Raw genomic sequence first — 18,166 nt, 5'->3', positions numbered from 1 at the left:
CCCTTCCACTGGCTTTTTGAGGGGTAGGATTGTGTGGTAGGCAGAATTCTAAGGTGGCCCCCAAGATTCCCATCCTCAGTGTACACACCTTGTATAATGCCCTCTCTTGAGTGTCAATGGAGCCTCTGAATTTGATGGGATAGTTATTACCATGATTACAATACATTATATAAGACTCTGCCATAGCTGACTTGGAGTGGGGGGAGTGTTGGAAATCAGAAGGACATGCTCCTGTTGGCCTGGAAGAAAAGCAACATCTATGTTGTGAACTGCCTATGGGGGCCACTTCTAAAGGAACTGCAAGTGGCCTCTAGGAGCTGAGAGCAGTCCCAGCCAATGACTAGCAAGTAAACAGGGACCTCAGTCCTACAACCCCAAGTAACAATTCTGCCAACAATCTGGATGATCTTGGAAGAGAACCCCAAGCCCCAGAGGAGAAACACAACTCCAGCCATCACCTTGATTGTAGCCTTGCAAGACCTGAGCAGAGGATCAAGCTAAGATGTGCCCAGATTCCTGGTCCAAGGAAACTGTGAGATATAGATTTGCACTGTTTTAAGCCACTAAATTTGTGGTAATTTGTTATGCAGTGCAGCAGTAGAAAACTAATACAGATGGCACGTCTGTCCAAGGTGCAAAGGTCATCCTGCATCGGACCAATTTCTAGTTCTTTTTTCATATCTGCCTTAGGGATTAGTCTTATCAGGACTGAAGTCGAAACTGTTTTGGACATAGTTGGAGGAGAATAATACCTACCACCCTTTGAGGATTTGGAAGGTCCATTTTGGGTAGAAGGAATTAACATTGCTCTGAGTCTTTGACCCAGCTCCTCCTGGATCATGGGTCTAATCAAACATTCAAGGTTAGAGTAGGTCCACATCCTTCTCACAGAGCCTGCTGAGTTCAGCCCTCAAATTGGGGTTCATGGTTGGACTTTTAGAGCATTGAAAACCGGACGTTCACTATACTGGTCATGCCTGTGGAGTAAGCCTACAGTGAGGTGGACCCTTGGATTCTTGGAGGTTCATTTCAAGGACCAAGCTACTAGGCACATGTTGACTAATAAGAAACTGGCCAGGCTGGACCTTCATGTCATAGCATCTGGGCAGTGTTGAGTCTGATAGTTTGAGCATTTTAATATCTACAGTAAGTTGATTTGGGAAGCAGGTAGATATGCATAAAATTACATCACTTTCCTTTTCTCATTGCAGAATCAAAATTACAAGGGGCATGGACTGCCAAAGGGAAGAGAGAGGTGAGTGGTCCCACCCAATCCAATAAACCCAGAACTAACTTCCTGCTTGCTTGCTGCCTTCCTTCCTTCCCTTTGTCCATCCCTCCCTCCCCACTTCTTTACTTAAATAATGATGAAGATAATAAACAATCAGTGAGCACTTACCATGTGCCAGGCCCTGGGCTTGTTGCTTTACTTGTATATCTCATCGAATCCTTACCACAATTCTTTGAAATAGATACTACTCTTATGTCCACTTTACCGATGGGGAAACTGAAGCTCAGGGAGGCTGTTACTTGCTCAAGACCATAGCATCTGTTAGTGGCAGAGCTTGTTGGACTCCATGGCCCATGTTGTGTCTAACTGTGTTTCCTTGCCTCCTTCAACAACCACGTGAAGTTGACTTGATAATGCAAATGTCAGCTGCACTCTGAACTTCTGCATCGCTCTGCACCAATAACCTGGTTATAGAACTCAGCACCTCTTTGGATTTCTTAAAAATAATCCACTTGCACAAAGCAGGAGTGAGCAATGCAGACTTTACTGAAGATTTTTGTGGGAATTAGGGGAGGTAGTTTACATTGCACACACCATGGCAAATATTTTAGAATTTTCTATTCCCTGTTTCATTATATATTTCTGTTCCTTCTAATGCCCTTCCTGGCTACACCACCTCTGGGGCAGGCATGCGTGGCCTCTGACCTTTCTCTCATGCAGCACCCATCTTCTTTGCCTTCTTTGTCTCTGTACTGACTCCTTTCCACCAATTTCAAACCTTTCACTCTTGCATGCACAGTGTTCCACTGTGTTCCAGCTCCTGGCCCTAAACTTACACACCCACTCCCACCTCAACAAAACAAAGAGCACTTCAGTGAACGGGACCCATCCATCTGCTTTATCAAGGCAGATATTAATTAGAGATGCATTTAGCTGCAAGTAACAGGAAACCCAACTAATAGTACCTTTAAAAAATTGTACTTCTTTTCCTCATGTAACAAAGCTTCTGTGGGGCTGGTGCAGCGGTTCAACAATGTGAGAGCTAGTGTCTCTGTGATTGCCTTCACATTCTCCTGATGGACACCAAGTGGCTGCTACATCTCCAGCCTTCATGTCATGATCAAGATGGGAAGCAGGGGGGGAGGGCAGACTCAAGCCATCTCTCTCTCAAATCAAAAGAATAAACACTTCCCAGGAACCTACCCTGCTTAGCGGTTTCATGCTTTTATCTTATTGACCCAAATTGTGTCACATGGACACCCCTAGCTGCCCAAGTGGCTAGGAATAAAAGTTACATAAGTGGCATTATACTGTTATGTTCTGCACCCTGCTTTTATCTCACAAAATTATACTTTCAGTATTTATCCATGTTGGTGCATGTAGCTCTGCATACATTTTAACTACTGTATGAGTTCCATTATATACCACAAGTTATTTATCTATCTGCCTCGTGAAAGGCACTTAGGTTGTGTCTTATATTGGTTTCCTCCAGAAGCAGACCCTGAGATAAGGATGTGAGAGCAGATCGTTTATCTGGAAGGTGATTCCAGTAAGCATTGGCAGGGAAGTGGGGAAGTGAGACAGCTAAGGGAGAGAAACCAATAAAAAGTGCATTATTGACAGGTTATTGCTGTGGGCAAGTGGGGCTCCATCCCACCGGGGATTCCTATGAGATAGTGTAGAACATACTGTAGACTTACCCCAACTGAGTGATGAAAGAGCTGGAGGATTTATCCATAAACTTCAGTCATCATTGGTTTTATGCTGTTGGGGGGAGGGCAGTTAACTCCCTGGTACTTCAGATCTACTCCAAGCACTGGCTGAGCACACCAAGGGCTAGAAGAAGACTTCAGGTAAAGAACTGCAGGTGCTGGCAGAGGAAAGCCCTGTGATTTGCATGCACAGGAATGGCAAATGCCCAAGGGATAAGGATGGACCACCAACAGTGTGTGCTGCGGATTACTTCCATAAAAATATTAACAGCTACAGATGAACATCCTTGTATGTATATTGCCGAGTACATATGTAGGGTATCTACCTAGGGTGTAGATCTAGGATAGAATTGCTGGGTGTAGAGTATATGCACATCCAACTTACTAAATACTGCCATGTGGTTCTTCAAAGTGCCTTCTACTGGCAGAGGAGGAGTTTCCATTTTAGCACATTGTTGCTAAAACTTGGACTTTTAGATTTTTGCCAGTCTAATGTGTATGAAACAGTAATCGATGGTTTTAATATGCCAAATTTCTCTCCAAAAGTTTATCCAATTTACACTCCCATCAGCACCACTATCATTTCTCCACATTCTCGCAAACACTTGGTATTTGCCTGATTTTAAATATTTTCTCCAATCTGATGGATTTGAACTTGTATTTCTTTATTGTTTTGGATTAGCTTTAAATATTTCACTACTTTAGAACAGTAGTTTTCAAAATTTGACCTCAGGATCCCTTTACAACTTAAAAATCATTGTGGACTGTAATAACTTTTGTTTATGCAGCTTATCAATATTTACCACATTAGAAATTTTAAATGATAAATTTTAAAAATACTTATTTATTAATTCATTTAAAAAGCAATCACGTACTCATTACATGGAAGCATAAATAACATATTTTTATGAACTATAACTATTTTCTCCCTCCCCCAAATTTACTGAGATGAGTGGTGGTTGTTTTACATTTTTTGTGAGGCTCTTCAATATCTGGCTTAATAGAAAACATTCAGCTTCTCAAATTTTCTGTATTCAATCTGTTGTGATACGTTGTTTTGCCTGCAGAGTAGGAAGAAAATCTAGCCTCACAAAGATATGTTGTTGAAAGGGGAGGACTTTGTGTACCCCTGAGAGTTGGGGACCTTGAGGAGTACTTGGACCACACATCAAGAACCACTGCTTTGGGACTTCCCTGGTGGTGCAGTAGTTAAAAATCTGCCTGCCAATGCAGGGGACACGGTTTCCATCTCTGGTCCAGGAAGATCCCATATGCTTCAGAGCAACTAAGCCCGAGTGCCACAACTACTGAGCCTGCGCTCTAGACTCTGTGAGCCACAACTACTGAGCCCACGTGCCACAACTACTGAAGCCCATGCCTAGAGGCAGTGCTCCACAACAAGAGAAGCCCGCGCATGCCATCGAAGAGTAGCCCCGGCTCACCACAAACTAGAGAAAGCAATGAAGACCCAACGCAGCCAAAAAATAAATTTATTTTTTTTAAAAAAAGAACCACTGCTCTAGTGGAATTACAATATGTGTCCTTAACTTATCACTATCTACCTTGACCCAGTATTATACCACTTCGTGTACAACATAAGAGCCCTAGCACAGCATGCTCTGTTTACTTCCCTCCCATCTTTCATGCTGCTATTTTTGTCATATATTTTACTTGTAAATATATTATAAGCCCTACAATACATTCTTTTTTATTTTTTACAATGTAGTTTTTTGTTGTTGTTTTTTTGTTTTTTTTACTTTTTGGCCACACCACCTGGCACATGGGATCTTAGCTCCCTGACCAGTGATCGAACCCTCACCCCCTGCAGTGGAAGCATGGAGTCTTAACCACTGGACCGCCAGGGAAGTCCCAGCCCTACAATGCATTCTCATTATATTCACTTTACATAGTTAACTGTTTGCTTTTTAAAATTAAGTTATGGAAGAAAGTATTTCAAATTTACTCCACTCTTTATCCCTTCTTATATGTCTGAATCTCCATCTGGTATAAGTTTCCTTCTACCTGAAGAACTTTCCTTTAAAATTCTTAAAAGATGATGTCCCTTTGTCTTTAGGCTTGCATTGTCTCTGATGAGAAGTCAGCTGTCCTTTACACTGTCTCCCCACCACTGCCCCAGCAGTCACACATACACATACACGCACACACCTGTATGTGTCTTTTTCCCTTGTCTGTTTTTAAGACTTCTCTGGTTTTCAGCAATTTGACTATAGTTTGTTTGCCTTTGTGTATGTGTGTGTGTGTGTTTTGTATTTATTCTGCTTGGAGTTAATTGAGCTTCTTGGATCTGTGACTTGATAATTTAGTCAAATTTGGAAATTTTTCAGCCATCATTTTTTTGAAAAATATTTTCTGTCCTATTTGCTCCCATCTCCTTCTGGGATTCCAGTTACATGTATGTTAGGTTGCTTGATATTATCCCATAAGGCACTGAGATTCTGTTCTTCTAAATTTTTTCTTTCTCTAATTCAGATTGAATAATTTCTATTGACCTGTCTTCAAATTTATTATCTTAAATTTTTTTCCAGCTTTATTGAGATATAATTGGCATAAAACATTGTATGATTTAAGGTGGACAATGTGATGATTCGATACACATATATATATTGTAAAATGTTTACCACAATAAGGTTAGTTAACACATCCTTCACCTCACATAACTACCATTTTGTTGTTGTTATGGTGAGACCACTTAAGATCTACTTGAGAACACTTAAGATCTACTCTGAGCAACTTTCAAGTCTATCATACAGTATAGTCACCCTGCTGTACATTAGATCCTCAAAACTCATTCCTCTTATAACTGGAAATTTGTACCCTTTGACTAACATTACTATCCTTATTTCTACAATGTCCAATCCCCTGTTGAGCTCATCCTATGAATTTTTAATTTCAGATACTATAATTTTCAGTTCTACATTTTTCCATTTTGGTTCTGTTTTAGACTTTCAGTGTCTTTTCTGCAATAACTCATTATACTGATTAAATGTAATTAAATATATTTAATATATATTTAATATAATTAAATATATTTACTCATTATATCCACCTTTTCATGTAAATTCTTTTTTTTCATCTTTATTGGAGTATAATTGCTTTACAATGGTGTGTTAGTTTCTGCTTTATAACAAAGTGAATCAGTTATACATATACATATGTTCCCATATCTCTTCCCTCTTGTGTATCCCTCCCTCCCACCCTCCCTATCCCACCCCTCTAGGTGGTCACAAAGCACGGAGCTGATCTCCCTGTGCTATGCGGCTGCTTCCCACTAGCTATCTATTTTGCGTTTGGTAGTGTATATATGTCCATGCCACTCTCTCACTTTGCATGTAAATTCTTTAACACATTTATAATATCTGTTTAAAGTCTTTAATAATTCCAATAATTGGGTCATTTATGAGTTATGTATATATAACAGAACTCTATAACAAAATATAGAGTTTTTCCTCTTGATCATGCATTAAAATTTTTCTGCTTTATTATTGCACATCTTCTATTTTTTATATTCCATTCTGGTCATTGTGTATAAAAAGCAGTGAAGACCAAAAAATTACACACACCCACACCCACACCCACATATGTGTATGTGTGTGTGTGTATACAGGCATACATCATTTTATTGTGTTTTGCTTTATTGCAGTTTACAGATATTATGTTTTTTACAAATTGAAGGTTTGTGGCAACCCTGCATCAACAAAGTCTGTTGGTGCCATTTTTGCAACAGAATTTGCTCCCTTCGTGTCTGTGTCACGCTTTGGTAATTCTCACAATATTTCAAACTGTTTCATGATTATTATATTTGTTATGATGATCTGTGATCAGCAATCTTTGATGTTACTACTACAACTCACTGAAGGCTCAGATGATGGTTAACTTTTTTTAGCAATGAAGTATTTTTTAATTAAGATATGTACATTTTTAAAAAGACACGATGCTATTGCACACTTAATAGACTACAGTATAGTGTAAACATAACTTTTATATGCACTGGGAACATGGGTTGGACCAAAGCTTTAATTACACTGAGTTCACCCCAAGCCCAGCCTCCTGTACTACCATTTTGAGCTTGTTAGTATTTGACCTGGGAGGAGATTGGACTGCAGTTCAGTTTTTTTGTTTGTTTGTTTGATTTTTGTTCATTTTTGTTGTTGTTGTTGTTGTTTTTGTTTTTGTTTTTTTGTGGTACGCGGGCCTCTCACTGCCGTGGTCTCTCCCATTGCGGAGCAGAGGCTCCGGACGCGCAGGCTCAGCGGCCATGGCTCATGGGCCCAGCCGCTCCGCGGCATGTGGGATCTTCGCGGACCGGGGCACGAACCCGTGTCCCCTGGGTCGGCAGGCGGACTCTCAACCACTGCGCCACCAGGGAAGCCCATTGTTCATTTTTGAATTCAACTCTGGCAGGGCTGCCGGAATGCAAAGACCATGTAAACATGCAGGAGTCTGGGTTTTCTCTCAGCTGTACTGCTTTCTCTACTGTTCCTTTCTTAAGCAAATTTGCCAGAATCCGGTTTTGTTTGGTCTGGTTTTGGAATGGGCCCTTCCAGATTTTGATGTGTTTTGCCATCCTACATATCGTATAAGCTCAGCTGATTTCTCCTGGTGCCACAGACTCTCTCTTCCACGGCTGGCTTGTTCCTCCACTTGCCCACCCCAGGCCAGGCAGCCAGCCCAGACCTGGAAACGGCTGCATCTCTCTGCTCCCCCCCATGAAGGCCTTGTTTCTCTCTGGAATCAGTTCATCAAGTTTTCTTTTGTCTATTGCTCTCCACTAGCCCCATGGACAAGTATATTTATTTTGTACATTTTTTTCTCATTGTTACTATAGGATTGAAAGTCTTTTACATTCTTTTACATCATAACCCAAAGCAGAAGTCCTCTCCTTGGTATTTTAATTTGCATTTCTTAATTATTGGTAAGGTTGAGTATCTTTTAACATGCTTGTTGGTCATTTAAATTTCCTATGCTATTAATTGCCTGTTCATAGCTTCTAGACATTTTTCTATCGAGTTTGTCTTTTTCTTAATGATTTGTAGTAGTTCTTTATGTACTTGGTCCAAATCTCTTATGGATTATAAGCACCGCAAATATTTTTTCTTAATCTATAGGTAGTCCTTTAACTTTATTTGTGGTATATTTTGTTATAGAGTTCTGTTATATATACAGAAAGTTGAGTATATCATAATTTTACAGCTCAGTGAATTTTCATAAACTTAATATACCCACATCAGGAAACAGAACATCACCAGCATGCCCTCTTCTAATCATTGCTCGATAAAGGTAGCCATTATCCAGACATCTAAAGATGTGTTGGGAATTCCCTGGCAGTCCAGTTAGGACTCCGCACTTTCACTGCCAAGGGCCTGGTTCAATGCCTGCTCAGGGAAATAAGATCCTGCAAGTTGTGCAGCCAAAAAATAAAACTGTTAATTTTTAAAATTGAATATTTTAATTGTGGATTCATATGCAGTTGTAAGAAATAATACAGAGAGATCTTATGTGCCCTTTATCCAGTTCCCCCCAGTGGTAACAGAGTAAAACTATAGCACAGCATCCAACTAGGATATTGACATTGATACAGTCAAGATAGGGAATATTTCCATCACCACAAGGATCCCTCATAGTGCCTTTTATAACCACATCCACTTCCCCTCCCTCCCCCTCTTCCTCCCCATCCCAACGTACCCGATCTTTAACCCCCAGCAACTGTTGTTCTGTTCTCTTTTCAATAATTTTGTCCTTTCAAAGAGGTTTTTTTTTTTTTTTTTTGCGGTACGCGGGCCTCTCACTCTTGTGGCCTCTCCCGTTGCGGAGCACAGGCTCCGGACGCGCAGGCTCAGCAGCCATGGCTCACGGGCCCAGCCGCCCCGCGGCATGTGGGATCTTCCCGGACCGGGGCACGAACCCGTGTCCCCTGCATCGGCAGGCGGACTCTCAACCACTGCGCCATCAGGGAAGCCCCAAAGAGTTTTTATAATGGAATCACACATTATATACTAACCTTTTGGGACTGGGCTTTTTCACTCAGCAACTTCGCTAGAGATATATTCAGGTTGTTGAGTGCATTAACAGTTCATTCATTTTTATTGCTGACTAGTATTCCAGGGAACGGATATACCGCCATGCGTTTAACCACTTACCTATTGAAAGACATCTGGGTTTTCTTCCAGTCTGGGGCTATGATGAATAAAGCTGTTATGAACATTCAAGTACAGGTTTGTGTGTTAGTTTTCATTTCACTGGGGTAAATGCCCAGGAGTACAATTGCTGGGTTATACGGTAGTTGCATGCTTAGTTTTTGAAGAAACCGCCGAATTATTTTCCAAGGTGGCTGCACCACTTTATATTCAGCAACGTATGAGTGATTTGGTTTCTCTGTGTCCTTTCCAGCAGCTGATGTTGTCGGAGTTTTTTATTTTAGCCATTCTGATACTTGTGTATTGCTATATCATTGCGGTTTTAATTTGTACTTCCCTAATGGTAAACGATGTTGAACATCTTTCCACGTGCTCACTTGTCATCTGTATATCCTCTTTGGTGAAATATCTGTTCACGTCTTTTGCCCATTTTCTAATTGGATTTTCTTTTTAGTGTTGAGTTTTGAGAATTCTTTATGTATTCTAGATAGTAGTCCTTCGTCAAATATGTGGTTGCAAATATTTTCTCCTAGGCTGTACCTTGCCTTTTCATTGACTTAACAGAGTCCTTTAAAGAGCAGAAATCATTAATTTTGAAGGTGTCCAATTTATCAGTTTTCCCTTTTATGGACCATGCTCGTAGTGTCAAATCTAAAAATTCGTTGCCTAGCTCTTAGATCCCAAAGATTTTCCTCTATGTTTTATAATTTTACATTTTACACTTAAGTTTGTGATCCATTTTGAGTTAAAGTATAAAGTACTTTATACTTTATATAAAGTATGAGGTTTAAGCCTAGGTTCATTTTTTGCATGTGCATATCCAATTCTCCAGCACCATTTATTGAAGAGGCTATTCTTCCTCCATTGAATTGCTTTTGTTCATTTGTCAAAATTCAGTTGGGCAAGGACTTCCCTGGTGGTCCAGCAGTTAAGACTCCACGCTCCCAGTGCAGGGGGCCCAGGTTTGATCCCTGGTCAGGGAACTAGATCCCGCATGCTGCAACCAAGGGCCCGCACACAGCCAAATGAATAATTTTTAAAAATTCAGTTGGGCATATTTGTTTGTTGTTGGTTGGTTGGTTGTTCTCTAGGTATCTCTTTCTCTGTGAATACCACACAGTCTTGATTATTGTAGCTACATAATGTTTTGAAATTGGTTAGACTGATTTACCCCACTTTATTCTTCTTTTCAAAATTGTTTTAGATATTCTAGTTCTAATATCTTTGCCTTTCCACATACATTTTAGAATTATCTATATCTACAAAAAAATCTTACTGGGATTTTGATCCCAGGAATCGCATTAAGTCTGCACACCAGTTTGGGAAGAATTGACATCTCTACTCTGCTGAGTCTTCCAATCCATGAACATGGTAGGGTTCTCAATTTATCTAGACCTTCTCTGAATTTTTGCATCAGCATTTTGCAGTTTTTAGTACCTAAGTCCTGCACATGTTTTGTTAGATTTGCACCTAAATATTCCTTTTTTTAAAAGTAATAGTTGTAAATTGTATTTTTAATTTCAGAGTTCATGTGTTCCTTGATAGTATATAGAAATATAACTGATTTGTATGTTCATCTTATATCCTGTGATCTCACTGTACTTACCTATTAGTTCATGAAGTGTTTTTTAGATTCCGTGGGAATTTTTACACAGTCATCTGCAAAAAGGGACAGTTTTCTTTCTTCCTTTCTGATCTATGTCCCTTTTATTGACTTACTGCACTGGTTAGAACTTCTAGTGATATGTTGAATAAGAGTTGTAAGAGCGGACACCCTTGCTTTCTTCCAGTGTTCTTCACATATTCTTCAAATGTGTTCTTAATTACTCATTGAAACATTTTTATGATGGCTGCTTTAAAATATTTGTCAGATCATTCTAACACATGTGCCATTTTGGCATTGGTATCTATTGATTTTTTTTAACATTTTTATTGGAGTATAATTGCTTTACAATGGTGTGTTAGTTTCTGCTTTATAACAAAGTGAATCAGTTATACATATACATATGTTCCCATATCTCTTCCCTCTTGGGTATCTATTGATTTTTCTTAGTCACATTGAGATTTTCCTGATTCTTGGTATGACAAGTGATTTTCAGTTGAAACCTGAACATTTGGGGTATTATGCCATAGAACTCTGGATCTTGTTTAAACCTCTTTTAGGTGACATTTTCTGACATCACTCCGGCCAGGGAAGGGGGCATGGTACCACCTCATTACTACCATAGAGTGTAGAATTCCAGGTTCCCCACTTGACCTCCATTGACACTTGAGGGTGAAGGGGGTTCCTTCTTACTGCTGGGTGGAATAGGAGCTCTGGTTCCACTAGGCCTCTGCTGATACCACCCTGGCCGGGAGGGTTAGGAGTTCCTTGCTACTGCTCCCTACCTGACTCACATGAACACCACAGGAAGTGCAGCCTCATTACCACTGGGTGGTATTGAAAGTCCTGACTCTCCACTAGGCCTCCGTTGATATCAGCCCAAGGGAGAGGGGTGCCTCCTTACTTCCAGGTGGGGGTGGAAGCCCAGGCACATGATCTCCACTGACACAGCAGGGGTGGGCACCTCACTACCACCTGTTAGGGATGAAAGTCCCGGCTACGTCTTTGACCTTCTCTGACACCAGCCTAGCCAGGGGTCTTGGGGGATATTGGGTACCTTGTTACAACCTGGTGGGAAGTCTAGATTCCCCACTCAGCCTTTGCTAGCATAAGTGCAGATTTGTTTCTGCCGGGGTTGGCCAGAGTAGAGAAGTTATTGTCTTAAGTGTTCCTTTCCTGATTTTGTCAGCTGGAGAGAGCAGGCTTTTGCTGGAGGGTTTTTTTTGTCTGTGCCCATTGGTGTTTCAGACTTGCTAGCTTCTTCATCTCCACATCTGGGATCTATGAGGCAAAAACATACCCCAGGGAATTCACCACGTGCTGTTCCATGGGTCCTGAGGTCCTTAGCCGATCTGCCTTCTTCTGTCCACCTTTCAGGGTCTTCTTATACTTGTTTTATATCTTATGTCCTGGGGTTTTAGTTGTCCTGGTAGGAGGAAGAGGGAAAAGTATATCCATTCCATCTTCTCAGACGAGTGACAGAAAGGGGGATTTGCAAAAACGTATCATTTAGTATAAAGATTAGCCATGGCATATGTAAAGCAACCAGACCATGAAAGGCACTGAAGACAATGATTGCTATTATTTTTCAATGATCCAAAGATTCTATCGTTCTCAATTTGATTATTTTGTTTCACGCTATGATGCTAAATTCTAAAATTCAGTAATTCTATGTTTTGGCATTTCCATGTATGGAACTTGACCTTTCTTCCTTTCCCTTTTTTCCTATCCCTGGACTGTCCTAGGGAAATAGTTGATTCTGAGCAAGTGTTCCATTGCCATGTCTTGCAGAGAGCAGAGAGCATCAATCCGGTTCAAGACCACTCTTATGAATACCCTCATGGATGTCCTTCACCACAGGCCAGGATGGGTGGAAGTAAAGGAGTAAGAAGCCCTCACCCCCAGCCTTGTCTCTCCTTCCCTTTGTCTCACAGGTCCTTGTCTCCCTTCGTTTTTGTCCCAGCTCCCTTGGGTGGCCACTGGGACTTGTCCCAATTTGGCTGTGACAGGGGCCGACCTTTAGTTAGCATTCACAATGTGTTAGGTGCATTACTGATGCCATCTCTGTCTTATTTAAGCCTTATAACCATCCAGAAAGATGTGATTATGTTCAGAAATATTAAGCCAATTGTTTAAGGTCACACAGCACGTAAGTGTCAGAGTGGGATTCAAACCCAGTTCAGTTTGACTATTCCACAGCCAGTGTCCTATAGCTCTCTATGCAACCATCACAGACCTGTGGGGTGAATCCTCCGGTGATGGCAGGTCCTGGCCACTTACTAGTTCTGTGACCTTGGACAAGTTTTTTGACCCCTAAGCCTACATTTCTTCTTCTATGCTGGGCCCTGGGGATACTGAGATGAAAAAGCAAACAATCCCTGGCACGTAGTAGGTGTTAATATTAGTGAAGGTTAAGGTTTGGATGCACGTAACAGAGACACAAAATAAAAGGGGCTTTGACAGACTAGAAGTTTATTTACCCCTCCCACTGAAGTCCAGATGTAGGAGGTTCAAAGATGGTATGGAAATGTGGGACCCATCTGCTTCCGTCTTTCCACTCTGCTGTCCTTTGAGTGAGGCCCTCATCCTCATGGTCTGAGGTGGAGTTCCTGTACATTCCAAGCAGCAGGAGGTAGGAAGGAGACAAGAAAAGGCATGTCCTACCCTTGAAGGACACAACCCAGAAGTCCCTCACATTTCACTGGCCAGAACTTAGCCATGTGGACACACCTAGCTGCAAGGGAATCTGAAAAATGTAGACTACATTTTCCAGGTAAATGTTGGAAATTCTATGACTGTAGAAAAAGGAGAGAATAGATATGAGGGGTGAAGGCAACCAGCTACCCTGCCAGGATCCTCAATAAATACTTGTTGCATAACAACAACTAAGCCTCCTAGACACTCTTCCACACTTTACACGCATGACCTCTTTGAATCATCCCAGCAAACCTTCCAGTAGGTGCTATTATCACCCCCATTTTCCTGATGAAAAAACTGGACAAAAAGAGGAAAAATATACCATGTTGGAAAGTGTTGGAATATACCATCTTGTCAGGGCTTGAGCTAGGGTTTTCACCTAGTCTGGCTGTCTGCAGAGTCCCAGGTTCATCCTCCCTGTTCTAGCAGCCTCTCAGTAATTGAAGGAACAAATGAGTGAATAGGTGAATCCATGCTTCCTGCTGCCTGGTGCTGGAGTCTAGCAGAGGAGACAGACCCTTACTAAATCATCCCACAAAAAAATTAGGAGTTGGCTGACGGTGGCAAGCGTGGTATGGGGAATCCAAGATGGCAGAGTCCTCTCTCCGGCACTTTGGGGAGTATTACAGTGATGGTGATGATGGTGATGGTGGTGATGGTGGTGATGACGGCAGCTACTGTGGATTTTCCTTCTTGGTTCTCTCATGTATCACACTAATATCAGAATGAGTTTTCCTTCCCTGGATCCAGAAGAACTGGATGTAGTGGCGGATGAGGCAGGGGAGGTGACCAGCCGGTATATGGGAGAAGGCACTGTCCTGACCTGCCATGTGATCTGAGGCTGCCCCCTATTTCTCCTCAGCCTTGCTCCATGGTCAAGTGGAAGAAGGTCTGAGGGTTTGTCTGGTGCTGATGGTGTGGGAGTCCATGAAGCAGGTTGTTTCCTGGCTGATCCCACATTGCCTCGAGAGTCCTCAAGTCAGGAAAGGCTAGAGGCCAGGGCCTTTACACCAGACATGGCTCTGTGAATGTGAGACCTTTTCCTTAGGACCTAAGCTGGGGTCTGGTATTTCCAGATAGAACGAGGTCCCAATTCAGACCATCAGCCTGTTAGGTCAGAGTTTGGAACAGATGTGGCCAGAGCTGTCCCCTCCCTTGCTTCCCACAAAGAAAGCTGTCCTTGATGCCTGGAACTGCAGCAACCATCTTGTGACCTTGAGGTGATGAGCATGAAGACAACGTGTTAAGGATGGCAGAATGAGAAGGTAGAAAGAACCTGGATTTCCTGTTGGCCTTTTTGAGCAGTTTAATGTCTTCCTGGGTGATTTAAGAGCAACTTGACTGTGATAATCATGAAGATGGTGTACAAAATGAACAAACTTGTGGAATTAGAAAAGAATCCAAAATCCACATCATGGTCTACAAGGCCCTGTTTGTTGGGCCCTACTCCAGTTTCAGTGTCATCCCTTACGTTTCTCCCTCCACTCTGGCTTTTTTTTCATATCCTTGAATGAGCCCTTTCCAACCTCAGGGCCTCAGTTCCTGCCCTTCCCACTCCTGGAACCCTCTCCCCACTGCCCTTGATCTGGCTGTCCCTCCTTACCATTCAGATATAAGCTGAAAGGTCAGCTCCACAGGGTAGCCTCCACCTAAACAGGTTCCTCAGCTGCCCTGCCTCATGGCCTCCAACTGGGTTATTCCAACTGGGTTACAACATTTCACAATTCCTCATTAGAGAGTTGTGTATTTGTTTCCTTGTTTATTTTTTATCTTCCCCACAGGACTGTATGTACCACCTAGCCAGGTGTTTTTGTTCCCCCTATATCCTTGCATCCAACATTGTCTCTGACACCAAGACAGCCTCAACACCTATGTGTTGTATGAATGAATGAATACTTCATTATTCACTCATTCATCCACTATTCATTCAACTAAAACAAAAGGTGGGTTAAAAAAAAAAAAGCAAATTGTGAAAGGAAATAGACAAGAGTAGCTCTAACCACGGAGCTTGGAATCTGGAGCCCGATGGCCTGAGTTCCAGTCCTGCTCTGCCACGTACTAGCTTATGAACTTAGGTGAGTTCCTTAAACTCTCTGTGCCTCACTTCACTCATCTTTAAAATGGGCATAATAAAAGAACCTAACACTTAACAGTTACTGTGAGGATTAATGAGTTAATATTTGTAAAGTACTTAGAACACTGTCTGGCACATGGGAAGCGGAAGTAAGTATTAGCCATTAGAAAGTTTTAAGAACATGCCAAATGATGCCATGTGCCACATATGGATACGCACATATATACACAGTAAAACTATAAAGACACTCATAGAAATGATTCCAAATTCAGTCTAATGGCTTCCTTTTGGACAGGAGAGTAGGAGATAGAATCAGTCAGGAATATACACGGGGCTTCAGTTATATCTGTAATTTTTTACTAAAAAATTTGGAAGTAATCATGGTTGTGCGTTTCATTTCCTGTCAAGTCTTTTTGAAGCACCTCCTCTGTGTACTCCAGCTCTGGTATCTGGATTTGGTAGATCAGTCTGGTTTCCTGTCCCCCTCTCTGGCAAGGTGGTGAAGAACAGGGTCAGAATTTGGAGTCGGGCAGGCTTGGGTGTGAATCCTGAGGCTGCCATGTCCTCACTGAGCAAGGCTGTCCCTCTCTAAGGGATCCAGGCATGATCGTAGTCGCTTTTGGGGCTGCTCTGAGGATTCAGTGAGAGGAGGGCTTTCTGAACTGGGAAGAGCTTATAAATGTTGCCTGGTAGTGTGGGCTCAGGGGTGGCTACTTGGATGCTTCCAGAGCTCAGGCAGGTAACATGACCAGGTAAGGTTGGCCCGTTGTCATGGGCCATAGGGCACGGTGGGGACTGTGATCTGGAGAGGGTGTGCCCTGTCTAAGGCGGTGGGTGCCGGTGGGTATCTGGGCTCAACGTGGCCAGATCTGCTGATTGTTTGAAGGAAACCAGTAGCCTGGATTTTTGCAGGGACATTTCTGTAGTTTTCACTCTGGCCTCACAAAGTACATGGTGGGCAGCGACAGCCCGAGGCCACCTCCTTGAGACTTACCTGATGGACACACCGCTGCTTACCCCTCAGCTGCACCTCCCTGGGCCCCAGATCCCCAGCAGTGCTGAGGTCCTCAGGTCATGACTTTTGTCCCACCCCCACCCCCAGTGAAGGGGAGTGGGATTTCTACTGGTGCGATGTCAGCTGGCTCCGGGAGAATTTCGACCACACCTACATGGATGAGCACGTGCGGATCAGTCACTTCCGAAACCACTACGAGGTGAGCTGGGTGGGCCCAGGGGACTGGGTGTGGCAATGAGCAGGAGCTGGCTTGGGGGTACAAGGACCAGAATGGAAAAGTACAAGGGAATTTGGGGTACATGCCAGGTGAGAGATATGTGCCCTAGATTCATGATGAGCTAAATAGTGTGAGGGAATAGGGATCTCAGACCTGAGGAACAGCCCACCTTGGGGAGGGGACTGAGGTCATGGGCCGTCTGACTTCAGGTGTGAAGGCTAAAGAAGCAGGATGCTTGAGGGATTATGTGATTTCAGGGTGAGGCAAGTTGAGCTGTTTGGCGTCTGGAGATGGGAGGGAGCTCTGGGAGGAACCATACCACAAAGATGGGACTCGAGGGGCCAGTGGTGGGAGATTTAAAAAGTTCAGTGCAGCTTAGCAGTTAGAAAAAGAATTTTGGCATCAGACAGGCTGGGTCAAACCCTGGCTGTGCTGCCTGTTAGCTGGATAGCTCTGGGCAACTGACAACCTTTCTGAGCCTCAGTTTCCTCACCTGTAAAGTGGGGATAATTATAGAATAGCAGGCTCTCAGTCAAAGTTACTCTTATTGTTACTCTTTTTTTTTTAATCCTTTTTTTTTTTAAGATTTATTTTTATTTATTTATTTTGGCTGGGCCGGGTCTTAGTTGAGGCACGTGGGATCTTCGTTGTGGCGTGTGGGATCTTTTAGTTGCAGCATGCGGGCTTCTTAGTTGCAGCATGCAGCATCTAGTTCCCTGACCAGGGACTGAACCCAGGCACCCTGCATTGGGAGCACAGAGTCCTTCCCACTGGACCACCAGGGGAGTCCCTCTTATTGTTACTTCCACCGTACAGAGAATGGGGGCTGTGGGGGGCAGTTGGTGGGGTGGTTGGAGAGGGGCAGTTGGTGGGACGGTTGGTGCAGGGCAGTGGGCATGAGCGCCAATGGCCTTCCTGTCCATCGTGCTGCTCAGCTGACCCGCAAGAACTACATGGTGAAGAACCTGAAGCGCTTCCGGAAACAGCTGGAGCGCGAGGCGGGAAAGCTGGAGGCAGCCAAGTGCGACTTCTTCCCCAAAACCTTTGAGATGCCCTGCGAGTACCATCTGTTTGTGGAGGAGTTTCGCAAAAACCCAGGAATCACCTGGATCATGAAGCCTGTGAGTACCCAGTGCTGGGGACTGGGGAGAGGGGGTGTCCCAGGGATCAGAGCAGGGATCCTCCATTGACACAGGAGTCTGCCAATGGAGAAGGACAGGACTCTGCCTGGGAATTCAGCCTTAGATGCACCATCTGCCTTTCCCTAAAGCAGGGGTCCCCAACTCCCGGTCCGGAACCTGTTAGGAAGCAGACGCACAGCAGGAGGTGAGCGGCGGGCGAGGGAGTGAAGCTTCATCTGCCGCTCCCCATCGCTCCCCATCACTCCCCATCTCTCCCCATCACTCCCCATCACTCCCCATCACTCCCCATCTCTCCCCATCGCTCCCCATCGCTCCCCATC

At 43.2% G+C, this 18,166-nt stretch overlaps 1 protein-coding gene across 1 annotated transcript in view; it reads left to right on the top strand.

The window, feature by feature from the left end:
• Positions 1 to 12,502: 12,502 nt before the first annotated feature.
• The window catches only part of TTLL9 (tubulin tyrosine ligase like 9), a 45,828-nt gene continuing 40,164 nt past the window's right edge, over positions 12,503 to 18,166 (top strand). Inside the window, exons 1-3 of the mRNA XM_029221884.1 lie at positions 12,503 to 12,585; positions 16,575 to 16,686; positions 17,640 to 17,825. Coding sequence (XP_029077717.1) covers positions 12,530 to 12,585; positions 16,575 to 16,686; positions 17,640 to 17,825 — 354 coding nt within the window. The 5' untranslated portion in view covers positions 12,503 to 12,529. The remainder of the gene's footprint in view (positions 12,586 to 16,574; positions 16,687 to 17,639; positions 17,826 to 18,166) is intronic.

Source organism: Monodon monoceros, unplaced genomic scaffold, assembly GCF_005190385.1.
Source record: "Monodon monoceros isolate NGI ecotype Baffin Bay Population unplaced genomic scaffold, NGI_Narwhal_1 Super_Scaffold_13, whole genome shotgun sequence".
In the NCBI taxonomy this organism is placed as follows: domain Eukaryota; kingdom Metazoa; phylum Chordata; class Mammalia; order Artiodactyla; family Monodontidae; genus Monodon; species Monodon monoceros.
The sequence above is the reverse complement of the archived record's forward strand: the minus strand, read 5'-3'. Positions and strand labels throughout refer to the sequence as shown.